Genomic DNA, 27,002 nt, shown 5'->3' on the forward strand with positions numbered 1-27,002 from the left:
CAGCCATTTCCAAAGGACCTGAAGTCTAAAACCTGCCCAGAGCAACCTTAGACTGGAGTGCTCAGGGTGTCTCATCCCAGCAGGGTAAGAGATGGGCTTTATCGCCTCTACTCAATTCTGTAACTCTTCAAATTGTCTTTTTCTCTCTTTTTTAATCTTGAGATAAGGTTGGTTGTCATCAGCAAAAAACCTTGGAAACTTTACACTCTTGAGAACACTCAGGAACGTTTTTGGGATTTATATACTGATTATCACTGCAGATATAAAGAAATTGAGCAAACGCTTTCTATTTCTCTGGCATTTTAGAGGTCAGTTATCCATATTCATCCAGGTAGATATGATCTCTCCTGACAGAGGAAACCTGTAACTTACCAGGAACAGAAACCTAATCTATTGAATGCCCCAGGGATGTGCCTGCTGGGCACCAGCCCCTTTCCCAGGCACTTCTCTGCTTTTTTCTGTTTGCTTGTGATGCAAAGGGAGTGATAATCCTTGACAGTCCATGTAAGGTCTCATTCCTGCACATTCTGTATCCTGTTTGTGCACATTTTTAAAAGCTTCTATGACAGCTTGGTGCTGTGGTTTTCCCCCTTTCCTGTGATGTCAGTACAGGTTTCAGCACCAAGAGGAGGATTTGGTGATTCCTGCTGTCATCTATGTGCACAGGGAGAGCTGATTGGGCTGAGATCTCAGGGGATCTAAAAAGGAACCAATGTACTTCGCTCCTGTTTTCCTCAGGAACAAACTTGCTGGGAATTCCAGCAGCTCCTGGGTGCCTGCCCTGACACCAGCACCCACTGACACAGGGGTTCACATGCCCTGTTCAGCCTGGCTGGTGTAGTGCCAGGCTGTGAGTGATGGAGAGCCGAGTTATCCCTCCTGCAGGGAAGCTGGAAATGTCTGCAGCATGTAACCTCATCCAGGTTGGCATGAGAAATCCTGGTTTTTCAGTGTGACCTGCTGCAGAAAGTGGCATTCTGGTGACTGGCATGCTGGTGACATAGGCAGGATGAGTCTGCCAGCAGTTTTGCCCAGTGTTTTGTGGTGTGGTCACTCAGTTCTTGGATGCTCATGTGTAGGATCCCACTGGGAGTTGTTGAGGGTTCAGTGTTCCCCATCACAACATGGACAGTTGGCTCCACACTCACTTCCTGAATCTCCTTATCCAGATTCCAGCTCCTCTGAACACCACCTAAAACACACAGGAGTTTCTTGTGCTTTCTTGCTTTAGGAAAAGGTGAACACAAGTGTTTTCAAGCAGCAGATGTGCCAGAGCCAGTAGCTTGGAACTGGGGTTCAGCTCTGAGGCTGCACTGGGTGTGATGATACTTGAGGTCTTCATTGCTGTAAAACTACATCCCTTTTCTTTATTGGCTGCTAAAAGGGAGCAGATAAAGGGGGGGGTGTTGGCTGCATCTCCTCCCACCTCGTGCCTCACTCGGGGAGTGATGCAAGGTGAGCTGAGGACTCTGCATAGGCAGCTCAGGGCAGAGTTCAGCCAGGACTGGCTCCCCTCTCTGGTGGTTTGTCTGGTAGCTAGTGCTGACCCTAAAGAGTAGGTATTCCATATCTCCCTCCTATCCTGAAATAATCAGGAGACGTAGATTTCCTCAGCACCAAGGGAAGTAATTCGTGTTTGGAGGAATGATGCTTGGCTTCACCAGCTCCTGGGAAGGTTATCATAGAATCAGGAAATATCCCGAGTTGGAAGGGACCCACAGGGATCATCAAGTCCAGATCCTAATGGTTATGGGCAAAGTCCTTCACATCAATGTCAGTAATTTGTCACTCTGAGAATTGTTTCACTGGTTTATTGGGTTTTCTTTTTACCTTGTTGATGGTGCTTGTTCTGACCTGCAGGATGAGGCAGGAAGCTTTCTGGATAAATCCCGCCCAAAAAGGGGTAATGGATTCATGCAGAAACTCCTTGGTCTGTATTTATTAGTGGATGACACTGGAGAACTTGACAGAGATGGTTCCTCTTATATCTCTGTTTGCATCTGTTGTTTTGGTTTGTGGGGCTGGAGGTTTGGGCCCCTTTGGGATCTTTTAGCAATGGTACTCAGTCCTGTTGGATCAGTCTGTGGGGACTAGAAACACTTTCTTTTTTACCTAAAATACTCTCTTTTGGAACACTTTTTTGGTTTTGTATTTTTTCTCAGATTTTTCTTTGTAAATATGTACATTTATCCATTAATAAATGTTATTGCAAATCAGATCTTTCTTTCCACTGCTTATTAACCAAAAAAGCTATATATGACCTGTGTTAATGACTTCCTTGGACTAACCCTCATTTTTCCTTTCTCAAAGCAGGAGCCATCAGTCCCTGAGTCCCTGTTGTTGGCATTCGGGGCGTGGGGTCTGCTGGACACTCCTGGGTGTGGGTTGGGTGCTCCTGGGGAGAGGGAGTACACAAGGCTGCAGCTCTAAACTCTCAAATTGACCAGAATAATTCAATTTAGGATTAAATCCAGTTTGGTTTAAAACAGGCTTTGTTTGCAGGAATGCTGTACCAAATGCTTAATGTCACTCTTAACACCTTTTCCCTCTTCACTTTGGAGGAGGAAGGAAAAAATCAATAGCAGAAAGTTGTTCTGAGAGCAGAATGAGGCAGGTCCTCCACATCTCAGCTACAAGAACCTCTGTCCCACCTAGTGTGGTAATCTGGGGACAGAAATGCTCCTTTGGGGTTGTAAGTATGGAACATTTGGGTTTTGTAAGTGAAGAAACCACATTCCCAATGAACCACTGTTCCTCAGCTCAGTGATAAACACGAGCTTCTGGTGGTTTTTTTTCTGGTTGAAGCTCAGGCTGGGTTTTGAGGCTGTGTCAAGAGTAAATTTTAAGTCCCAAATTTTGTGAGATTACAGGAAGGCAGATCTGGCTGCTCATAGTGCTGGTTCCCGAGAGGGGCCTGGCACCACGGCAGAGTTTTAACTTCATTTATGGAATGAGGGAGGTGGAATGAGCAGCACAAAACTGATGACACTTACAAACCCTGATTTTATCCCCTCTTTTCTCCTGCTGCTGCTGCACTAAGGCAGCTCTTGCAATACCACTATTTTGTTCTCTGCAGAGGGGTTTTGGAATGAAAAGCCCTTTATGCGAGAGTACCTGTCCCACAAAAGGAAAAGGAGCTCAGTGTGGGTGGGCAGAGGAATCATATTGCCAACAACCTTCCTTTGATAATTTAAGTCTTGATCCTGAGGTTGTTTCATGTTTCCAAGTCATCGATGCAATGATTGGAGGTGGTTGTTGTGTTGTGTAATATATTGGATTCTTGTTCATGACAGAATTTAGTTTTTTGAAGGTTTGGGCACAGTGTGTGTTTTCTAGGATTACTTTCAATTTTGGTCAAAATCTCTTTTATCCATCTGTCGTCTGAGTAGGCTGGTCAAGATGTTGTGATCAGATCAATGGCAGTGAAAAATTCCATTGAAAACCAGAAATCCATAGGTAATGTCCATCCTTATCAATGCCAGAGTGTTTTGAACAGCTTCTAAATGTTTTTAATTTTTACCTTAAGGCAAAGCAGTTCTGTAAGGCAGTGGTGGGTACTGTAAAATAAGGATCTCTTGTTCTCTGCTTTATAATACTTTTTACCCAAGTGCTTTGCCAGCTGTGAGATTGAGCATCAGTTGATCTGGGAGCGCTCTCTGGTGAGTGTGGTTTGCTGCAAAGCAGCATCATCTCCTTGTGCATCCCTGGACAGTCACTCCAAGCCTGTGAGCTTGTGTAGATCCTTGTTTGGGGATAACCTAATAACAGTGTCAACAATTCCATGGCCATGCTGGAAGAGAACAGGACTGCGAAGTATTAACCAGCTGGGATTCCTAGCATCTGGTGGCTGTAGGGAGTTACTGTGCACTATAACTTCATGGTTTTAGCAATTTTTATTAAATAGCCACTGGCAGTTGACATCATTTTAGCACTCCTGAAGTTTTCTGCAGGATAGTAGTCTGATTTGGGGTGGGAATAATGGAATATTCAACAGAGAGAGGCAGCAGCATGAAAAAACTCTTCCTCTCTTGACACCACAAGGAGGTGGGTCATACAAATAGATCCTGATCCAAAACAGCAGGGTCATGAAAAAAGGCAGGCAAACCAGTTTATATAAAACTACTTGTTGAGAAAAATAAATCCTTTTGGCCACTGGTATCAAACATGAAATTAAGCCTGTTATTAATTTATCCCCTGTCTGAATTACTGTGTGTCACTTCATTGCAACGCTTCAGCTGTATCTACAGGGGCACAAAGATTCGTATTTCAAGGGTGGTGCTTCAGTTGCATTCATGTCTAGGTCAGTTTGTTTCTTCTGGGATATTGCATCCTGTCCTGTATTTAATTCACTCTGTGCTTGACTGCTTCATGCTAGATTTAGGCCCCACTGGACTGGGGCTGTGTCCCTGGAAATGAGTAGTTGGCAATCCAGGCACCTCTCAGGTTTCCTGGGTCTCAAGGTGAGCTTGGAACTCTGCAAATCTGAGCCCTAAACATAGGGATGCTTTGGCATTTGCAATTTAAAACAAATCTTGATAAGATCAAAATTTGTAACAGATGCTGAAATTCCTAGGGGGGCGTTTTACATAGATAACTTTATCTAGAAACAAATACCTTCCCATTAGTTTATCTTCTTACAGTGGAATAGGGAGGCAAGGCAAAACAGCTTCTGATCAGTTGATCTTATCAGGATTTCATTCTTTCCAGCTTGCATGTTTGCTGCTGCACTTGGCTCTGCTGGTGACCAGAATTCGCATGGCACAGGCTCCATTCCAGCTCTCCCTTCCTTTCTGCATCTGTCAATACAGGATGCTTCCGAAATGCAAATTATTTTATCTGTCTGTGAAAGGGAACTGGGAGGGTGTTTTGACTGTATACAGATTTTTGCCACTTAAATACATCACTGTTTGTGTAGCTGCTTAATCTTCTTTGTTTTATCTGTGATTCTTTTCTTGGCTGAGTAGTGCCCTTACATAAGGAAATCTCCCTCCTAAGGCGTGTTCCATTAAACCCCAGAAGATGAGCTGTGTCTTCTCAAGGTCCCATGAATAACTTGCAAGGTTTAGCGTCTATAATTCAGGGAAGGTCAGGGTATTGGCAGTATATAAATGCAAGTTTTAAACCATGGCTGTATACAGTTGATGTGGAATATTGCAATGTAGAGTCTTGTGTTAGGAAATGAGGGTGGGATCTGGATTGATATCATAGAATATCCTGAGCTGGAAGGGACTCACAGGATCTTCCAGCCCATCCCTGTCCCTGCCCATACCCCAGCACCCCCAGCCTGGGCATCCCTGCAGCTCTGGCAGCCTCGGGGCCGTGCCCATTCCCTGGGGAGCCTGGGCAGTGCCAGCACCTCTGGGGGAAGAACCTTGCCCTAAATCCAGCCTGAGCCTGCCCTGCCCAGCTCCAGCCGATCCCTGGGTCTGTCCCTGTCCCAGAGCAGAGATCAGAGCTGCCCCTTGGGAGGAAGCTGCAAACTGCCTTGAGTTCTCCCTTTAAATATTCCTGTGGACAACCTTGTGGAAGTAGGTTTGGATCAGAAGTAACCTTTCCCTGTGAGCACAGTCTGACCTGCCCATCTCAGTGCTGCTTGCTTTCCCTCCACTCCTATTAAATGCATTTTGTTAAGTAATATCTCAACAACTTAAGAGAAGCTCAGGAGGTTGGAAATTCTAATAAATAGAAATCTTACAGCTAACCTGTCTGCAATATAAAGAAGCAGAGAACTGAAAAACATCACGAGAAATTGGGGAAGAGTAATTTCTTGAAGTTATGCTAAGAAAAGCATCCATTTGTTCCTATATAAAGTGACTTATTCTCTTACCCTGCCATTGAGCTGTGCCATGAGAGGAGGTCAGTCAAAATGAAAGCCTCTGGGGTATAAAAAATGAATCGTACCAAATAACCCCCAGGCTTCAGGCCTCACGTTTCAAGCACAAATTACAGCTTCTTGGTTGCCCACGGGATCTTGTTAGAAAGTGAGGCAACAGTTTCAAGGAGTTAAAAGCAGAATCAGAGGATGATGTTGGAGTAGTGGGTGGGTTTTGTTGCCCATGGAGGTTTTGGATGTGCACAGCTCTCCACTTGATAGATTGAAATTTCTCCAAGCTGAGCAAAAAACACTTAGTGGTGGCTCTTCCTCTAGGTGCAGAATTAATTTTCATATTAATTCCTTAAAATTTAGAATGGATTATTAATACCAGGAAGGCTGTGCCAGTAAATGCTCTGAGTACAGCACAGAGGTTTTCCAGTGTCCAGCCCCACTCTTACATGTGTTACTGAAGATGTGATTGATGCTAAGAACCTGATGTTTTCCTTGATGCCTTCTGACCTCCTGCTCTCCTTAACTCCCTGCTTTCTCTCTCTCTCTCTCCCTCCCTGGCCTTTTTTGTGTATCCATTTCTTTTTAGAACATGAGTGACTTTGTCTCCCAAGAGGATGTGGCTGCAGTGGCAGAGTGGAGCAGTTTTAACACTGGCTTTGCGTGGGAGGGCTCAAAGCAGTCGGTAGTTTTTAGTGAGACTCCAGTGCCAAAGCCTTCTCCCACCTGGCACTTTGGTGCTTCCTCCCTAAGCAGCAAGGAGGAGGAGAAGGAGGAGGCAGTTCCCAGCCACTCCACCAGCGAGGAGGACCTGACATACGGACAGGGGGTTTGTGTGGATGTGGAGAAGGACTCGGAGCTGTCTGAGCCAGAGCCCCCCCCCAGACCTGCTGCACTTCCCCAGCAGCCCTGGGGAGGAGAGGAGGAGGAGGAGGTGGCAGAGGATGGTGAAGACAGTTTTGCCATTAGAAAGCCACGTGGCGAGTGTCCCAAGCCAGATGCTCCTAACGGGCTGCCGGAGCTCATTCGCTGCTTCCAGGTAGTGAGCCCAGCTCCTGCACCCCACACCCCGGCTACCTCTGGAGTGGGAACCAAACACTGCAGCAAGCAGATGCCACAGACCTGCAGAGCACTTTGCTTGGCTTGGACTCGTGCTTGGAGCTAATGAGCTGGTGAATCTCCCACAGGCAGTGCAATAAGCCCCTCTCAATTCATCTTTTACTTAAATATGAGCCACTGTCAATTTGTCTTTGCATTAAATACGAGTCCCTCTCAATTTATCTTTGCATGAAATACAATTGCCATAGTGCAATGCCCTTTACTCTTCTTGGATTGAAGCATTCTGTGGCATTCCCACAAAAAGGCAATATGTAGGCTCAAAACCCGTGTGATTTCAACTCCTTAAGGATTGTGCTGGCTCCTGCTGGACTGACTGGTGGCTGATCCTCAGCACAGCAGAGCAAATTTGAGGTGCTGTCCATTGTGTCTCTCCCCACTGTTGGAGGGATTTTTGCCTGCTCCAGTGTTGATGTTGCTTTTGGTTCAATAGATGCCTGTTCCCCCATCATGATCATGGTGGCATCTGGCAGGGTTGGGGATGGTGGCAGAAATTGAGCCCTCTGGGAAAGCACTGGCTCTGAACTCTGTCTTCTTCTGGATAATCATCAGGTGGTGGAACAAGTGATTTCTCTCCACCTTTACTTTTCTTTCTGTTTTATCTGACATTGATTTAATAAAAGTTAAAGATCCAGTGATGTTTTTTAATTGCTCTTGAGGTCAGGATAAAGCTGCTCAACTGTGATCAAGTCTTTGTGTGCCCAGGGCTGGTGTTAATCCTGACACTGGCATCAGCAGATGAGGGGCATCTTCTGGCAACTGGCAGTGAGCTTCTGGTAATCAGAAAGTTAAGAATCAGTGGAGACAGCGTCTGTGGTGTTGTGACACACCCCTTAAACCCTTAATGCCCAGTTTGGGCTGATCAGGGTCCATGGTGAGGGGAAGGGCTGGAGGATTTTGCTGTCTGTCTAATCCTCACACCTGATCTCTGCCCTTGGAGCAGTGTGCTGTCCCAGAGACTTAAACCCAAAGGTTTCCAGGCTGACCTTGGTTCCCACAGTGCTTTTATCAGATCAGTGTCAGAGCACTTGCCAGCAGCTCAGTCAGGATGTGGAGATGGGAACTGGGTGTTTACAAGATGTTTTTAACCCTGTCTCACAGCCCCCACTAGTGAAGACACAGACTGTCACCATCTCTGATGTGTCCAGCGCTGTCAAAAGCGAAATTCCCACAAAAGAAGTCCCTATTGTCCACACAGAGACAAAGACCATCACCTACGAGGCTGCACAGGTAAGGTGTTCTGATAAATCTCCTAGGGACTTAATTAAACCCAAGTAAACATTTTGTTTCCAGATCCTCAGGATGAGACAGCAGCACCTGGCTGTCTCTGCACCTCTGAGTGCAGCCCAGGCATTAACTGATGCTGTGGACACTATCTCCAGGTGCATGTGGTATTTTTAGAGGAGCAGTGGTTATGCTATCCCTGAGGAGTAATTATTTTTTCAAGATGTGCTTGCAAACAGAATTTATCTTCAGCTTCAGCATGTGGATCTCTCTGTACAAAGTTAACCTGAGTTGGCCTTTTTTCTGCAGTAGGGGCCTTGTCTTGTTTTCCCAGCTCCCCCAAAGAGGCTGTTTATGCCTCCTCAGAACTTGGTTTATAAATTATTTGGTCATCCTTAGGTTTCAAGACTGAAATGATTGTTAAACACCAAATGTTTTGTATAAAATGCAACCTCAGTGGGTATGTTGTGACTGGAAAGTAAAAATCTTAGTGGAGTAGCAGAAGATATGCAGGTATAGATTCATTGCTGAGGTTAAAATTAATCCTCAGTCTAAAACAGGTTTTAATCACAGAATCACAGGATGGTTTGGGATGGAAGGAACCTAAGAGTTCACCCAGGTCTAGCCTCCTTCTGTGGGCAGGGACACTTTCAACTATCCCAGGTTACTCCTACTCACATTCAACCTCGGACACTTCCAGGAATCCAGGGGCGGCATCCACAGCTTCTCTGGGCACCTGTGCCAGGGCCTCCCCACCCTCAGAGGGAACAATTCCTCCCCAGTATCCCATCCAGCCCTGCCCTCTGGCAGTGGGAAGCCATTCCCTGTGTCCTGTCCCTACATCCCTTGTCTCAAGTCCTTCTCCAGCTCCCCTGGAGCCCCTTTAGGCCCTGGAAGGGCCTTTCTGAGGTCTCCCAGAACATTCTCTTCTCCGGGCTGAGCACCCCCATCCCTCCCAGCCTTTCTTTATGTATTTGAGATTTTAGAGGCTGTGTCAGCTTGGTTTTGCTGTCACTGTGGTTGTCAGCAGCAGCCCATGCTCTGCTGTTGCAGTGAAGTGACTGTGGGATGTTGTTATGGATGCAGGAATCTCATGAGTGTATAATTTGGGATTCCTCAGGAATGCTGTGGCTGCTCAGCATCCTCCCATCTGCAGCCTCAGATCATTCAGACAGTGGTGGTGAGCATTGCCCTGGCTGTCAGCAGGTGTGGAGGAGTTTTGCTCTGACTGGGAAATGGAAAGGAAAGGTGATCGCCAGGGCTGGGATCAGTCGGCCGTGTGTGCACAGGGTGTGATGTGCCACGAGATGTCTTCCAGACTGTGGAAAATGGTCCCACCTTGTGGTAATTCCAGATATTGTCCCAGTGCCGAGTGAGGACGCTGCCCAGTGGGGATATGGACAGCACAGCCAGGGTGAGCTGGCCAGGGTAACTTAGTTTGGGATCTTTGGCAGACCTCGAGTGGTTGAGTCAGGCAGGATGAGATCCAGTAACCAGCTCTAAAAGTTCTTCCTGTTTCAGCAAATGTCTGGATGTTCTTTGTTTCTGCAGAGCATAAAGTGAGGGATGTGCAAGGTGTTGTCAGGAGGGAGGAAGGGTGATAAGTACCTTCTGAATCAGATTGTGCTCTTGGCTTTGTTGATCCCCATGGACGCAGGCAGGTGGAGTTTGGGATGGGTGTCTGTGTTGGTCTCCTGTCATGGTTCAGGCATGGATGGTATGGCCAGCAGTGTGCTCAGATTTGGGTACATCCCAGCCCTTCCCAGTCTCAGGGATGCCACAGGTCCTCCCTGAAGGATCTGTGCTTTTCCAGCCTTAAAGCACAGGGACTTTGAGCTTTCAGACACCTGCCCAGCTGTTGTGCACCTAGGCACAGGTTGACTTGTTGTGTCTTGTGGTCCACAGTGGAGCTGCTGTCTTCAGATTGTTCTCTCTGTCTGCCTCTGGTGATGTGGAGCCCTTGCTGCTGTCCCCACTGCTCAGGGACTGATGGCCTATTCTTGTGTCCCACAGACAGATGGTGGCAATGGGGATTTGGACCCTGGCATCCTGCTGACTGCCCAGACCATCACTTCAGAAACCACCAGCAGCACCACCACCACCCAGATCACCAAGGTAACACCAGGGAGCACCACAAAGCACCAATTCAAACAACAGCCTGATGGAGAGATGGGCAGGGATGAATGAGAGGGAAAAAAAGTTGTTGGAAGGTCCTTTCAAATGTATTATTAGTACCTGGAGCAAAGCACGAGGGGTTCGGTTTTGCCTGTGTTAAATCTGAATTGTGCATTAATTGCAGCACAGTCTGGACATGGACTCTGACTGTAGGACATCAGGAAGAGCTGTACTGTGAGGAAAAGCTCTTCCCTGGCTCAGCTATAAAAAATAACTCTTTGACAGTTTTTCCTTGAGCAGCAGCAGTTTCCCCCGTGACTCTAATGCCGGGTACAACGGCACTATTTGTGGCACTATTTTTGGATACCATCTCTAGACAGGCAGCCCCAGTAAGCTCAAATTCCTCTGCACTTGTTCACTAACAGCAGCTTTTCCTTCTGTTCTAGACTGTGAAAGGTGGCATTTCAGAGACACGGATTGAGAAGAGGATTGTCATCACAGGAGATGCAGATGTAGATCATGACCAGGTAGGAGTGTGGATATGATCCAAAAGGGTTTCCTAGAGCTGGCAAAAATCAGTCAGGTTGCCTGTTCAAAGACAGTGTCACCAAAAAATGACCCAGGGAAATATTACTGGGGTAGAGCTAGAACTTCATATTTTTATAAATTGTCTGCAGCTCCATCCCTGTAATTGTTCAAGGCCAGGCTGGACAGGGCTTAAAGCAACCTGGTCCAGTGGAAGGTGTCCCTGCCCATGGCAGGGGGTGGAATGGGATGAGGTTTTAGGTACGTTTCCAACCAAGCCATTCCATGATTATATATCAGTAATAAATTCCCTTTTGGCATTATGCAGCTGAGCCAGGAAAGCTGAATTCTATTCTAAAACTGACGTTGGCAGCAAAGTTTCGATTCCAGAATTGTTTTGGATAGTTGTAGGCTTTTTTAAAAATAAATCCATAAAAATGTGAAATAAAAGTTCTCCTTGACATCTGGCTGATCTGCATTCATTTTCCCAGAACTCTGAAGCACTGTTGCTACTCTGTAGTGCCAGAAGTCATTTCAGAGCACTCAGCACCTGTGTTACATCTCTTTGGCTTTATATGAAACCTTTCTGATGAGTCAGCCTCATTGGCCTCTTCCATGTGTTGGAAGTGATGATTTTGTCATCAGAGAATTATACTTTGAATTTATATCCAGTCGCAAGTATCGTGGGGGTGGAAAATACTCTTTTGACAAGATCTAGTTTATTAACTCCAACAGAAAATGTCTGAGATGTCTGAAATGTGCCTATCACACTTGCTGGAAGAATAAGCAGGTTATGCTTAATTGCTCTCATCCATCTTCTGCCATGGTGCAGTGGAGAGATGGGGGTTATTCTTCAGATAGTGCTTTTACCTTCAGAGATAATGTAATAGCACCAAAAGTCACCAAAGTGTGTGCCTGAAGTCCTGGGGGCAGTGTTGGGCATCATAATTTAAGACCTAAAACAATTGGAGAGATCCCAGAGGAGGCTGTGGAGATGGTGAAGGATCAGGAGAGGCCAGAGGGTGTGGCTGGGGGCACTTGGTGTGTTCAGCTGGAGCAGAGGACACTGAGGGCAGAGCTCAGCAGGGGCTGCAGCTCCTCCCAGGGGCAGCTCTCATCTCTCCTCCCTGTGATAGACGAGGTTCAGGCTGAAGATCAGGGCAAGGTTCTTCCCCCAGAGGTGCTGGCACTGCCCAGGCTCCCCAGGGAATGGGCACGGCCCCGAGGCTGCCAGAGCTGCAGGGATGCCCAGGCTGGGGGTGCTGGGGGTCTGGGCAGGGCCGGGAGCTGGGGCTGCATGAGAACCCCGTGTGTCCCTTCCAACTTGGCATCTTCTGTAATTCTGTCAAGTGCATCCACTTTTCTTTTTTACCCCCTGGAGTTGGAAGGTTGTGGTGCCCTTGGGGATGGTGGGTGCCGTGCTCTGACACGCTCTAACCGTGCTCTGCCCTGCAGGTCCTGGCGCAGGCGATCAAGGCTGCCAAGGAGCAGCACCCAGACATGTCGGTGACCAAAGTGGTTGTGCACCAGGAGACAGAGATTGCAGAGGAGTAGCCGGGCTGTGTGAGTAGAGAGACCACCTCGGGTGGGGGCAGGGGGTGATTGATCTCTGTGCACAGGAGATTTGGGTAAATAGGGCCAGCGGAAGTAAAATGATCATTGTTCTCTGCCCAGTCCTGCTCAGGCTGTTCCTGTTAGATCCATGGACGCTGATGAGGCAGGCAGCCACACACAGGCTAATCCTGTGGAAATGAGCCCAAATGGGTTAAAAGCTACACAGCTCCTGCCCTGAGGCTACTTTGCCTTCCCAAACATCTGTGATGTGCTGGGAGCACGAGGAGCAGCTGTAGGTGCCACATCACCTGCCCACATCAGTGCACAGTAACCCCCGAGCTGGACACCAAACTTGCCTGGAAATCCTATTTTCTGCATTTTTTGTCAGTTTGGGAAGGAGCTGCTAAAGGAATCCAGGAGCTCTGGCTGTGCCTCAGTGCTTTAAAGACCATCCTACCCCATGCCACTGATCACAGAATCCTGGAATGGTTTGGGTTGGATGGGACCATAAAGCTCATCCAGTGCCACCCCTGCCATGGGCAGGGACACCTTCCACTGTCCCAGGCTACTCCAAGCCGTGTCCAGCCTGGCCTTGGGCACTTCCAGGGATCCAGGGGCGGCCACAGCTTCTCCGAGCAAACTGTGCCAGGACCTCAGCACCCTTACAGGGAACAATTCCTTCCCAATATCCCATCTTAACCCTGCCCTCTGGCATCTTTGTCCCTTTGCTCCAGGCCCTTGTGCAGAGTCCCTCTGCAACTCTTCTGGAGCTCCTTTAGACACTTCTCACTTGCCATTGGTGATAACTCACCTGAATTCAGTTCCCATCCACTTCAGGGAGATTGAGATTCCTGCCTCTTCCAGCACGCTGCTGTTGGTAGCTGTAACTTCTCCTCTTCCTCTCTTGTTAGGAAACATTCCTGCCCACAACAACGCCAGGAAAAAGAAACCCAGCAAATCTACCATGAAACTACCTGGAGCACAAAGACCTCGGATTTCAGACTTGACACTCAGAGACATTCATATCATATATTAAGAGTTGTGCTTTTGACGTTTTACTTGGGATTTTTCCAGACTCCACTGGATCCTATTGGATATAGGGTTTTGTTTTGTTGTTTTGTTTTTTTAAAAATATCTATTGTGACAGAAATATGCCATATTTCTAACTGTACTGAACATTTTTTACAGGTTTTCAATTTTGCATTCCCTCTCACACAAAGCCTCTTCAGACACAGAATCCCACCTCACAGGGCTCCAGGGCTCCCTGTTTTAACTTGTATTCCCTCTGCCTCGTCAGGGATAACAGAGCTGTATCCGTGCACATTCCCAGTGCAGGATCCGTATGCGCCTTCACAAAGCCATGTGTCCTTCTTCAGGAGAGTCAGTTTAAAGAGTCAGACTTTGTGCAGCATTTCTGATTGCCTCTGGATTATTTTTGTAGCTCTGGGGAGCTCCAGCCCCACTGCAACCCCTGGGCTGCTCTGAGCTCCCTCCCCACTGGTTTCCAGCCCTGGTGTGTGATCACAGTAGGGTTTTGTGGTGTAGCCTATGCAAACATCGGAATAGTTGACTAGATTTAAGGAATACTGGAAGTTGCTTCAAGTATCTTATACTGTGAATTTTAGAGCTTTAAGAGGACTGTGATAGCATCTCGCCTTCTTCCCGTGTGTCTCTGCTGAGTGCTCCCCACCTGTTCGTGTTTCTAGATACCATTAAATTAAAATGCCCTTAGAAGTGTGTGTTTAAGGTGTTTGGACTCTGGATGCTATTGAGGTAGCCTTGTGAAGCATTCACAGGAACTGAGCTTGTCATTGTTGTAGTTTTTCACTTGTTTGTGTTCATGATTTTTAAATTAGGGAGGGTTTTTTTTTGGTAAGTCATGGGTTGGTTTTTTTTCCTCCCCTCACAGTGCTATTTAAAGCTGAACACGTTACCCATTTCCCAGAGAAAATATCCTACTATCATTTAATTTAAACTCCTTTAGACAATCCTTCCTAGGCCTGCAAGCTGTATTTGGAGAGACTGAACAAGGAATTTCAGGAGGTATCAGGTGTTGCTGGTTGTGATAGAGCCAAACTACGTGGGAAGTGTTGGCATTGTCTTCCACGCTGGCCTGAGGGTCTGGGTTTGGCTTCATGACCCCCTTGCTGGAATGAAATATCAGGGTGATTGTCTGAATCTTGAGGCTGATCTTACAGACCCCCAGGGCCATCTCCAGCACAGAGGGGGTGATGTAAAAAGATGATTTCAGGGGCTGAGTGTGCTCCCACTGCTGCTCTCTCAGCTTCATGGGCATGTTCTTCCCTGCTTTGTCCTTCCACTTTTTAAATTCAAGATTCAAGAAGCAAAAAACCAAGCAAGCTCTGTAAAGAGTCTGCCCAGACACTTGTGAACACTTTAGTCCACTAGAGGTTGTGATTTGATTTTTTTCTGTATATATAACTATACACACACACACACACATATATATATATATATATAGTGTGTGGTACAGTGGTAGCTGAGGGCAGGGAGTGCTCTGCTCCTCAGGATGGGAAGAAAATGGCAATAAAGAGAAAAGCTCTCCAGTTTTAAATTTGAATAATGTATTTCAGAAGCTGTGGATTTAGCTCAGGCTGCAAGGACTCCACTGTTTAACTGCAAACAGCTCTGGAGCTACACTGGGGCTGATGCAGCTTCTCAGCTTCAGGTGCAATTTTTAATTAAGCTGTCAGTATTGATTGGAGACTGCTGGAGCTGCTGGGTTTTGGCTCTCTTTGAGCCTTGCTGGCCCTGGGTCCTGCTCAGCTTCCAGCCTTCCCGTGCTGGCAGCTCCTCTGGTGCAGGGCCCCCTCCTGGGATGCTCTGCCTTCCTCAGGGCATCGTGCTCTGGGAGTTTAGGGAGTCCTGGGCTGTAGTGCAGAGATTAAGTCTTCCTATCCTATATCTGAAAAGCCCTTTCCTTCCTTATTCTGCCCCACGGGCCCTGGAAGGGGTCTGTGTTTCTGCTGTCCTCAACTTAGTCAGGTATTGCTTGCCTTAAACACTCATCATGCTGGGCACCCTCTGGCACTGCCCTTTTTCTGGGAATTGAATTCTTTGCCACTCAGTCCTTCCTTCTCACATGGAGCAGCCACCTGAGGAGTGAAGGGGCACGTGGAGCAGTGGCTGAGAGGATTTCTGGGCTTCACCAGGCAGAGCTAAAGTGGTAAATTAAGTTTGTCTATAGCACTTAAAGGCACTTGGCTGTCAGAGAATTCAGGGGAATGTGGTCCCTGGGTGTTCCCTTGGGCACGATGAGTGGGACAGAATCCCCCAAGCAGGGGATTTCTGGGGTGAGAAATCTGCTGGCAGGAGAGGTGGTTCATTTCCCAAAGGATGTGCTTGCTGTGGCTGCAGATGTCCCTTGTTAAAGGGCCCATAGACCAGAATAACCCTATTTTTACTTTTTCCCTGGATTTTGGGTGGCTGATTGTGGCAGGCTGTCCATCTTCACACTTCCCCCTGTTGAGTTCTTGCTTCTCCTGGAGAAATTCAAAGAAGTCATGGCCTCTTTTGCCCTTTGCCATCACCTGCTGTCTGACCTCAGGGGTTCCCAGCCCCGCTCCTGCCAACGCGGTGCCCGAGCCCAGGAGCTGGACAGGAGCCTGGGAAGAAGATACAAGTAAAAAAAGCAGAAGAAGCTTCTCTCACCCTCAGCCAAGGCCGTGGTGGGGCTGCCCACTCCCACCTCTGCTGGGATTTAAAATCCTTGGCTCTGAGTGTGCTGTGTCAGCTCTAGGGACAAACCAGCTAAGTAAGGTCTATTTATATGAATGTTCCCAGCTCTTCCCACTCCACAAATTCACCCAGAGACTGTCTTGATTGTATAATATACATTATATGGAAGCTATTTATATATGAATGAATGTTTTTATAGAAAGGAAGGCAAGGAGCTCCTGTTCTCCTCCATTAAACTGGAACAGCAGCTCCAGTTGCCCAATAGCAATCCCTGACCAACAGAGATGTGTTAGCAAAGGACTGACTGATTTCTGGTTTTAATAAACTGTGGTTTGCTGATTTTCCTAATTGTACAATTACCTTAAGAAGTAGTAGTGTCCCAGCCTTAGAGATGAAACTTGTAAAAAAAGACAAAAAAAAAATTAGTTGAGAAGATGAAGGAGCTTTGTAAATTTTTTTTAAGGCAATTGTGAATTGTCTAGGTTAGGTATTTACACTCTTTATAAAAATAGGAACTTTTAAAGTTGGCAAAACTTTCTGGATCAACTAGTGATGGGAGCTGTTACTTTGGATTTTCATAGCGAATCAAAGGGAAAGTTGCCATAGCATTTAGGCAGACCTAAGTGTTCAGTATTGCTTCTTGTATTGCATTTTTCAATAAATTTTCAAACAAAACTCTCCCCGGTGCTGAATTCTGTTCCTCCTTCTCACCTTCCTCCAGGTCTCTCTCCTTACCCTGGTGATGTGATGACTTGGTTTCACCAGCCTAGACCCAAGCCCCCAAATTTGGGCTGCCAAAGCTCTCCCAGTCTTGGGCCAGCATTTCTCTGGGCTCTTGGTCCCTTCAGACCTTTTACACAATTCCCGTTGTGGTCACATGCAGGACCATGGCCCCCAAAAGGGCCAGAAGCAATTCCCAGAGTTCAAATTTGCCCCAAAGAAGCATCACTTGATATAAAACCTTCCTTTGAGTTGTGGAATTTGTGGTGAGCCCAGGTGAGCTCTGCTCAGCAGCTGCTGCCCAACCCTAAGTGAGTGTGACTCAACTGGAGTGGGGGAAAATGACAAATCCAGCGGTATTTTGGTCCTGTCTCATTTTTTTCTGGCTGCAGCAGCTTCAGGAGGGACAGAAATAAGGCACGAAAAGGTGACAGGGCATCTTGGCTGCAGGTCTGACAGAAACAAGAGCCAGATGACCCTCCAGTAAGGGAGACTGGAAAGTGGCTGGGAAGAGCTTTCCTGGGGGCAGGGGCAGCCCAGGGGCTGGCTGTGGTCCCTGCCTGTGCCTCAGTTTCCCTCACAGGCAGAAAGAGAAGGGTGGCACATGGCATGTTGTGCTAAAAGCTCTGAGTTAGAATTGCTGCAGACACAGCCATCACCTCTTCTACCCTGACCCTGAACAGTTTGCTTCCAACTACAAAACCTCAGTGTCCTGTAAACCCAAAATTACCAAGGAGCCTCAGAAGCTGACGTGAATGCCACAAGTGCTGTCCCTCCCAAGCATCCCACAGGCATTAGGAGGAGTCAAGGCAGGACCAGATGGCATCCAGATAATATTTAATAGCCCTGTTGGGCTTACGTGCTCTGGCCAAGCAAATTTTCTGGTGGGTTGAGGCTGGACAAGGGGACACCACCCCCCAAAGCATCTCCCCACCCCAACCCTGCTGAAATAAAGTGCTTGTGGGGACTGGTGGGGCTTCACCTGCCTGCATGTCCCCATCCCACAATTCCTGTGGGGTCTCAAAGCGAGGACTCCTCTGGAAAAGCCACCAGGAGAAGGGCTTGTAAGGCCAAGGGCATCCACTGGGAAGGACATCCCACCCCCTAGGCGAGTCCTCCCCCAGGAGCGGAGGGTCACAACCTTCCTCTTGGCATTGGCTTAAAAATGCTGCCCCCAAACCCCTCCTGCTGTGGGGTTTTGGGGTGGCAGGTGGGCACTGGGGGCCAGGATAACAGGCTGGGACGTTACAGTCCCCAAAGGGACATCAGACCCGTGTGCCATGCTCCATCCCCACCACCCAGGAGCTGGGCTGGGGCTCGCCCCGGCTTGGGGGCTCGCTGGGCTCCAGCAGCCGGTCCGAGGACTCGCCGGTACTTTCCAGTTTGGCGTAGCCCACAAGGCTGACGTGGTCCAGTCGGGGCCAGCTCCGGTTCTTACGGTCCTTGATGGGGGCCACCAGAAGCACTCCTGGCTGGCCAAGGTCCAGGGATTTGGAGTGTCCCGGGGTGTGGAGGTGCACGTTGGGGCTGAGCTCTGCACCGGGGCTGCTGTCATGGTCCATGCTGATAACAACGTGGCCATCACCACCACTGCCATCCTGGCCACAGGCCGCGGTGCTGGCGCCGATGGAAAGCAGAGCCGGGGAGAGCTGTGGCATTTTGGGGGGATGCTCAGCAAGGCCCCTCTCTGCCCTCCCTCCGGCACCCTGCCTTGCTCCATCCAGCAAGCAGTTGTTGAGCTTGATGATGGGCAGTGCCAAGGCCCCCACGGCCGAGGACAGGAGGGACTCGGCTCCAGCGCGGCACGGGAGGCTCAGGTTGACCTCGGTGGAGCGGAGGCTGTGCAGGGAGGCCGCGGGGGAAGCTGCTGGGTGCTGCAGGAACTCGGCCATGGTCTGCAGCCGGTTAGGGCCGTAGCAGTCAGACCACTTGCTGCCGGGGCCGGGCTGACAGGACAGATCCACCTGGTAACAGCCCTCCACACACTCGGCGTTGGCCTTGGGGAAGGGCTGGCTGTCCCCAGGCTGGCAGTGCCCGTCCTTGGGGCCGGGCCCCTCGGGCAGCCCCACTGCCATGCCGTAGAGCCCCTTCTGGATCAGCCGCCGGGTCTCCATGTCCCTGTTCTCGTACAGCATCGTGTTGGCACAGATGAAGATGAAGAGCCCAATGCCCATGATGACGGGGCCGATCAGCTTCAGCTTCTCGCTGTGGGGCACGTGGCGTCCGCCCGCTACTTCCCTCCTCATGTCCCCCGCCGCACTGGTGTTCCCTGCAGTGGCCCCGGTGCCCCCAGGTCCCCGGTGAGGCCAGTAGCCCACCACGGCAATGGTCATGCCCACCAGGACCACCAAGATGCCCACCATGACGAAGGCTCCTGCTGGTGAGCGCATGCGCAGCTGCCCCTTCAGAGGGGGCTCCGTCGGGGGCTTGCGCCGCAGGCGGCGGCCCCGGTGCCGCGGGGGGACGGGGGGCAGCGGCACCTTGGCTCCCCCCTGCTCCAGTTCCCGCATGGGCCCGTTCGATTCGGTGCTCTCCGCAGTCATCGTCCCCGGCTCAGCCGCAATTCCTGCACGAGGGGAGGAGGAGAAGGTGAGCAGGCAGCACTGGGGGTTCCTTGTGCCCAGGATGCTGCAGCACGGGCACCACAGGGACACTGGGAGCATGGGGATGCCAGGAGCACACAGCTTACATCAGGCAGGGACCAGCAGCTTTCCTCTGCCCCATTGCTCCCTTCTTTCTTCAAGTCACTTCTCTCTCCCCACTCAGGAGTGAAGGGCTGAGGAGCCTGTTCCAAGCACACTCCCAAAGCCCCAGACTCATCCCACTAAACCCCTGAGCTGTGCAGGAAGCAAGGAGAGCTGGGACCCTGCTGTGCCACAGCCAGCACAGAGCCACCACTGGCATCGGGGCCCAAGGGACCTGTCCTGGGTCACCCCAGTCCTGTGACACCTGCAGAAGGTGCTGTCCCCAACCTGCCAAACAGCGGTGAGGGAAGGGGTGATTTATTCATCTGCTGGGGAAACTGAGGCACCTGGAAACCCAAATGAAATGTCTGACACCTCCCAGAGCCCTGTGAGTGATGATCTAAGCAGGACCTAAAATCCTAAACCAACATCAAGCCACTCTGAGATCAGACGGCAGGACCCACTAATCCATGGAGAATTTAAGCTAAAAGAGGTGTTTTTCCCAATTTTCTGCTGTCTCCTATTTCCTCTGACCAGCTCAGCGCAACCCTAGGATGCTACCCACAAACACACCAACATAAAACTCCACATCTAGGGATTTACAGGGATTTACACTGCATGCTGTGTCATTTTATCCAGAACTTTATTTCCTAGATGAGCAAAAAGGTGTGGAAGCTGCTGCCCAACACAGAGGGTAAGCAGCCTGGCAGGAAGCATCAGCCGGGCTGGCACCATTGTGCCTGGGTAAGTGGAACCCTGGGAAGCAAAAACAGGCCTTGAACAAGTCCCAGACCAAAAACATCTTTAAAAAAAATAGAAATAAGCTCATGCTGATAGGAAACCACGTCCTCACAGCGCGGTGCTGCGTGCCCAGCCATGGCTGGCAGTGAGGTATGGACAGGACGGGGTGTCTGTGCACTCTCCTGTGTCTCCACACAGAGACACTGTCCTGGCACTGCCAGCACGGGAATTCTGCCCAGGCTGTTCCCAAAGGAACATCCCAAAGGGGATGTGAGCAGGGAGAGCTGCAGGGTGGCCTCCCAGCCAAGGGATGCTGTGGGAGGGGGCTTGTCATCCCCACTGCATCTTAAACTGTCAAGAAAAGCATTTGGACAACACAGAGTCATGGATATTCAGCAAATCAAATCCAGAAACTAAACCCAAGGAGAGCCCTGCAGGAGGAGAGGGCTGACCACTCCAGTTTTACTCCCCAAGATGAATGAAGTGCTCAGAGCCAGTGACCAGCATCCAAACAGCACAAAAATACTACATTTTTTTCCCCAGTTAATCATCTTAAGGTGTTATTAGTATCAGAGGGAAGGAATTAAATATATGAGTTCCAGGATGACAGCTTGTTCCTGGCACAAGGCTGTCTGGCTATGACAACTCAAGTAAGGGAGATTCAAAGGGAAAAAAAAAAATAAAGTCCCAAACAAACCAGACCAAACCCCAGGCCACTGCTGAGAGCGGTGTTAAGGCTTTCTGAAAAATAAGTTGGTGATCCCACATGGCAAAGGGGGAAACACATTAAACCCAAAGTAATGTTCATCCTGAAAAATGAGGTTTTGAATATTTTGAAATTAAAGGGAAACAACTGGACACCCAAACACATCCCAAAGACTGTGGGATTTTTGCCTCCAAATGCCCTGATTTAGGTTATGTCTCAGTTTTCTCTAACTGCCATCTTAGCTTCAAACTCTCTTAATTTTTATAGAAAACCCTTTAAATAGCTTGCCAGCTCCTTAGGGATTAAAAAGAGAATGACCCCCTACATTTGCAAGAGAAAGCTTTTGGACACTGACCGGGGGGAACATGACCTCAGCTCATGACCCTAAACTCACACTGCACACACACCAGCATCCCCTGTTTTACTCTGGAGCCTCAGCCATGTCTCTTTAACCCCAGTTCCTCTAACCTCTCTGACCCACCCTGTGGAATCAGCATCCACAGAAGCATCCCTGGTGTCCCACCTGTGGGAACAAAGAACATTCCACGGGGACAACAAGCTTTGCTGGGATGCTGCCTGTGAGAACCACGAGCACCTTCCAAATCCTGCTTGTGAGGAACACGTGCAGCCTCTGGATCCCATCCAGGGCAATGCTTTGGGCTGATGTTCAGGGGATGTTCACCTGCTGCTCTTGCCACACTTTTGCACTGGATACAGCCTGGGGTTCATCTCAGGCTGCTCGGGAATGGCTGCAGGAGGATGAGAGGCGCCCACCCACACCACATCCACAGGCTGCAGACCACGCTGGGGCTGAAACAATCCCCTCCCACCTTCTCTCCTCTTCCCTGGGCACAGGGATGGAGGTGCTGGCAGGAGGGACAGGCAGATGCCACGAATCTGGCTGCAGGCAGGGAATCCTCTCTGTATCCCGGGCTACTATTCCTCCCCACTGCTGTGTTCTGAACTTGGAGCGTTTCCTTGCTCATTGCTGGGGCTGGTTGTTCCCAGAGTTCAAAACCATTATTTTTATTAATAGAATCCCCAAGGTTATATAACCCTTTCAGAAAAAAGAAACTAAAAAAAAAAAATACAAAACCCAGCGCTGCCATTCCCTCCTTCGCCCCGCAGCCGCCGACACTCCCGCGAGTGGAATAATCCCAGAGTGGAGCAGCGGCTTCAGGCACAGCTCGGAGCACAGGACGGGGCTCCTGGGGGTGCTGCCGGGCCAGCCTTGGCATCCCTGGCCACCTCCGTCCAGCCCCGAGGCATTTGTGGCTCACCAGGAGCAGCCCGGAGGTTGCGATTCCCGATGGGAATGAATGACACTATGGAATGACAGTAGGGAACTGTACACGTCGTTCTGGAGCGGCGTGAGCGCTGCTCTGCTGCCAGGTTAAGCTCCCAATCCCCGCAATAAGCCTGACACTAAAATAAACCCAAATATCTCTCTAATCCCCCCATCACGAAGGCACATTGCTGGCTCCACACTCCCACCTCAATCCTCTCCTGCTGCCTTCGCAGACTGATGCTCTTAAAATTTGACACCAGCTCCCAGTGCAGCTGACAGCAGCAGAGCTGAATTTGGGGAGCAGAATTTGGGGAGGGTGCCTCCTGCAGCTGGACCCTTACATCCCCTGGGTGTCCCTGGGATGCTCTGCCCCTGCCATGAGCACACTGCCAGCTTGAATTTGCAGCATCAAAGGCTATCAAAAAGCAGAATTGGCCTCCAAATCTCCCTCGGGATGAGGGGCTGTACCTGTGTCTGGAGGTGCCACTCCAGTCCTGTGCTGCAGGAGGTGCCACCCAGCTCAGTGACAGCTGGAGATGCAGAAGTGCCATATGCAAAGGGCCAAGTGCAGGCGGCTCTGAAGGCCTTCCCCTCGCAGGTTTATCCCTCTTGCCAGTTATCCTTCCAGGAGCTTTTCATTTTCCTTGGCTCACACCTGGAAAGGGCTTCACTGCAGGACAGCGCCCACCACGCTGAAGGGAATTAAAATCCAGCATCTCCCTAGGAAGAGTGTTCCTGTTGCTGCCATGTCCCATCCCAGCCTGCCCAACCACGGAATATGATCCCATTCTGCAGCCAGGATCCCACCCTGTGGGTCCTGTGCAGGGCAGCACCCTGGGAGCTGGCACAGGAGCAGCCCCCGCTGCAATGAGCACCCAAAAAATGCCCAACAAACAGAAAACATCTCCGCTTTCCTTTGCCTCAAGTACTGTGACTTTAAAGATGCTCTCCTGATTTTGGAAATAAACTAGTTTTACAATTTGCTGCTGAATCAGCCAGCAAAGACTGCAGTGTGGTTAAAGGCCACAGGGATGGGCAAGACCCCAAACCAGGGGGAATAGCCCCCTCTGCCTCATCCAAGCCCTGGGGAGCCTGTGACATCCAAGCCCGTGGTAGCTAAGCTCTCCCAAATCCCTCTCCACAAGGAAAGGGGACCCAGGCAGCCAAGACCTTCTGGGTATGAGGCTGTGTGGAGCTGCTGGAGCCCCCCAGCTCTCCCACCCACCAGGAAGGAATGGAGAATGGGAATGACAGTCTGCGCTGAGATGTGATGCTTAAAAATAACTCCTTTTCAGCCCAACCTCCAACACCGCCCCCGGCACGGGGCAGGAGGGGACCACAGGAGCAGTACCCAGGCACCAGCTCCCCCATCCCACCTCCCATCCTGGCTGCAGGAGACTGAAGCCAAGGCCAGCAGGGGAGCAGCAGTGATCCCAGTGCATCCCTCATGCTGGATTCTCGGGGTGGTCTGAGCCCTCATATCCCAATCTGTGCAGTGCCTCCTCCTTTTCCCAGTTTTCACTTCAAGTTCCCCTCCTTAGCTACACGTAAAGGTCTCCAGAGAGAGGAATAGGAGAAAGATCTGCCAGACATTTGCAGGGGTCTCCCAGCTGGAGCAAACCCTGTCACCACTCCAGCACCCACTGGCAGCTCCCAGTCTGGGCCCATTCCCAAGGAATAAAACCTCCCTGGATGAACATGACACAAACATGTTCCCAATGTGGTGACAGAATCTGTGGCTCCAGCTTCAGCTGGGGACACTCATTAATCAACCATAATTAATTAAGTTCCCTCATAGAAACTTCTATATAACCTCAGTAATGCTAATTACCACAGCATGGGAAGGATTATTCCCTTCCCAGCAGGAATCACCTTCTGGTCCTGTACTGGGAGTCTCACTGGAGTTGTGACAGATTTCCACCTTTGCTGCAGCACAGAAGGTCTAGGGAGTGACAACCCAAAGGTCAGAAGTGCCCTTGGCCTGAGTTTTCCCAGGTGAAGGATATGAAGGGATGGAGGTTAACACAAAACCACCTCCACCAAGCACCTGTCAACAGGGGCACCACCCCCACACCTGGCCCGGCTGTGGGGCAGCATCGTTCCAGCTTCCCATCATCAGATCACAGCTCCCAGACAGCGTCAGGAGCCACCACGGCACTCACCTGGAATGTGAGCCAGGGAAAGGAAGATGGTGCTGGGGTGATTTAGGGACACACATCAGGAGAGGGTCCTGATGGGCAAATGGGACATGAGGAGTGAGAGCTGCCAGTGCCAGGGTAGCTCCAGCTCCACCTTGACTTCTCCAAACTCCTCCCTGCTCCTAAAATACGGGGCCATGCTCTAAACTCCTCTCTGCCCCTCAGGCAAAAGAAAGTGTGTGGAAACGTCCCACTGATTACTAATTACCAGAGCTTGCCTTACCCAGATTTGCTCTGCTAATTAGACTAATCCCCACGGCTGGGGAAGGAGCCGCAGACACCCATGGTGAGGGGCTCAGGCAATCTGGATGATGTTTAACTCTGACAGGTCAGAGCCCTGCGATGGGATGGGATTGTCACTCCCAGCTGCTTCTCACAGGCCATTGTTTAAGGAGACAATGAAAATCCGCAAAGTGATGTTTCTCCCCCAAGCCAATGCCGAAATCAGGACATCTGCATTGCTCAACTTTTTTGGTAGGAATGAGATGCAAATAATTAATAAATCTAAATTCAAGATAATGCAGACATCTAAATTTAAATGGGGAGCGGACTTCTAACGGCGACCCTTGGAGGAGGGGAGGAGTGAGGGTCCCAGGGGGATTTCCTGGAGGAATTCCTGCCTGGGGAAGTGGTGTGGGGTGGCGGGGCACCCAAGGATGCAGTCTGCGGCCAAGCACCTCGCAGATCCTCACGGCCAAGAGAAGAGGAAGGAGAGGCTGGGATTTCCAGGGAATTAGGACCAAACTCTTTCTGAATTTGGCACCTTCCCTGCTGCTCCTTTGAAAAATCCCTGCCAGCACGGAGGCGGGAGGGAGGGATGGAGGGATGGAGTCCAGGGGCTGCCCAAGGTATCCAGGGGTACAGACACACAGCTCCCACCTCCAGCTCCACAGGCCCGCACCCCACTCCACCTGCAAGCAATTAAGTTCCCAGCTGTAATCCCAGCTGGCATCACTTTTGCCTCCAGCTTTTTAACCCCCATCTCCACTACTTTACCCTACAAAAGACACACCTCGCTGGTCCCACGAGCAAGGATCCAACCCCGCTCAGAGATGAGGCAGTGGTGGGTCTGGCTGCGGTCGCTGACCCCTCCGTGCCACAAAGCCGAGCCCCTTGTGTGCACAGACCCTCCCGACCCCAAACTCCAGGCATCAATTCCACCCACTTCTCTCTCCAGTGTCTACATCAAACCCTGCCTGGGGACCAGCTGCGGGGTTACTCCTCGCCCCAATCCTCCACCAGGAGCCTCAGGAATTCCAAAAAGTGCTGGGATTGGGCATTTCAGCCCAGCTCCCGGGTTTGGCCGTGTGAAGATGCGTGTGGGCTTGCACAGGAGTGTGTGTGCCCGGCTGGCTGTGCACGCGAGTGTGTGCGTGTGGGGGGTGCCGGGGGGTGCCCGGGGGTGCCGGTGGGTGCTCGGTGTGCCCGGGGGTGCCGGTAGGTGTTCGGTGTGCCCGGTGGGTGCTCGGTGTGCCCGGTGGGTGCTCGGTGTGCCCAGGGGTGCCGGGGGTGCTCGGTGTGCCCGGTGGGTGCCGGGGGGTGCTCGGTGTGCCCGGGGGTGCCGGGGGTGCTCGGTGTGCCCGGTGGGTGCTCGGTGTGCCCGGTGGGTGCTCGGTGTGCCCGGGGGTGCCGGTAGGTGTTCGGTGTGCCCGGTGGGTGCTCGGTGTGCCCGGTGGGTGCTCGGTGTGCCCGGGGGTGCCGGTAGGTGTTCGGTGTGCCCGGGGTGGGTCCGGGCGCCGCTCGTGTCCGTGCTCCCCCCGCCGCCCCCCGGCCCCGCACTCACCGGCGGCCGCCGAGCCTGCGCCTCCCGCCGGGGCCCCGGGGGCAGCGGGCTCTGGGCTCCGCGGCCGGGGCCATGGAGCGGCAGGAGGCGGCTCGGATCCCGGCTCCCCGCTAGCTCGGAGCCCGGCTCCCCGCTCGCCGCCGCCGGGACGTCTGGGCGCGGGTTCCGCCCGGCCCCGGGTCCCGCCCCGGCCCCGCGGGGGGCGGAGCGCGGCCGGGCCGGGCCGGGCCGGGCCGGGCCGGGACCCCCGAGCCCCTCCCGGGCCGGGCTCCGGCCGCCGCGTCCCGGCCGTGGGAAAGTTGGGACGGCGGTGCGGGATGATGGGATTTGGGATTTCCTCGGCTCCGAGCGCGGCCGGCAGCGGCGGGGGTGGAAGGGGCCGGGCTGGGATCCTCCCCCCGCCCTGCTCCCGGTCCCCTCCGCAGGACCAGCCCTGCCGCGCCGGGGCATGCGAGGCATGAAACCCGATGGTCTTTAAGGACCCTTCCCAGCCAAACTCTTCCGTGATTCTCTGATCCTATGGAATGCCCAGAGACCCTTCTCCAGCCCTCCAGCACGGACCCCCAGCCTGCGGTGCCCCAGCAGATCCCAGCTCTCCAAGCCAGGCCAGCCTGCCCTGGCCGTGGGGCTGCGGTGGATCCCCTCTTTCAGCACAGGCACTTGAGCACCTGGGATGAAGCATTATCCCACGCCGATCCTGGCACTCGAAGGCGTTTGCTGCAGCCCCCCCAGGCCGTGCTAACGCAGGTTCCAGAGGCACTTTCTCCTCCAGGCAGATGCAGAGCGAGGACCCTCTGCAAGGAGCTGCTCAGAGTGCAGGGCTTT

General features: G+C 51.1%; 2 protein-coding genes across 52 annotated transcripts in view; one reads left to right on the forward strand and one right to left on the reverse strand.

Annotated features, from left to right (window-relative positions):
* EPB41 (erythrocyte membrane protein band 4.1) overlaps positions 1-16,732 on the forward strand; it is a 90,564-nt gene extending 73,832 nt beyond the window's left edge. For 29 of the 50 annotated variants that reach the window (XM_086863738.1, XM_086863722.1, XM_086863728.1 and 26 more), the window contains 6 exons: positions 6,414-6,863; positions 8,042-8,170; positions 10,178-10,279; positions 10,726-10,806; positions 12,260-12,367; positions 13,270-16,732. In XM_086863738.1, coding sequence (XP_086719864.1) covers positions 6,414-6,863; positions 8,042-8,170; positions 10,178-10,279; positions 10,726-10,806; positions 12,260-12,358 — 861 coding nt within the window. In that variant the 3' untranslated portion in view covers positions 12,359-12,367; positions 13,270-16,732. The remainder of the gene's footprint in view (positions 1-6,413; positions 6,864-8,041; positions 8,171-10,177; positions 10,280-10,725; positions 10,807-12,259; positions 12,368-13,269) is intronic. The other 21 variants (XM_086863740.1, XM_086863741.1, XM_086863742.1 and 18 more) reach the window with 4 other exon arrangements.
* TMEM200B (transmembrane protein 200B) lies at positions 16,484-26,329 on the reverse strand. 2 transcript variants are annotated; one of them, XM_086863744.1, is made up of 2 exons: positions 19,467-25,291; positions 16,484-19,343 (listed from the first exon to the last, which is right to left on the reverse strand). In XM_086863744.1, the coding sequence occupies exon 2, from the start codon at positions 19,318-19,320 to the stop codon at positions 18,043-18,045; it is 1,278 nt and encodes a 425-aa protein (XP_086719870.1). In that variant the 5' UTR covers positions 19,321-19,343; positions 19,467-25,291; the 3' UTR covers positions 16,484-18,042. The 2 variants fall into 2 exon arrangements, with proteins under 2 accessions (XP_086719870.1, XP_086719871.1); XM_086863745.1 differs by lacking the exon at positions 19,467-25,291 and adding an exon at positions 26,178-26,329 and having other exon boundaries at positions 17,598-19,343.
* Positions 26,330-27,002: the final 673 nt, after the last annotated feature.

Source organism: Cyanistes caeruleus, chromosome 26 (assembly GCF_971803275.1).
Source record: "Cyanistes caeruleus chromosome 26, bCyaCae1.hap1.1, whole genome shotgun sequence".
Classification (NCBI taxonomy): Eukaryota; Metazoa; Chordata; class Aves; order Passeriformes; family Paridae; genus Cyanistes; species Cyanistes caeruleus.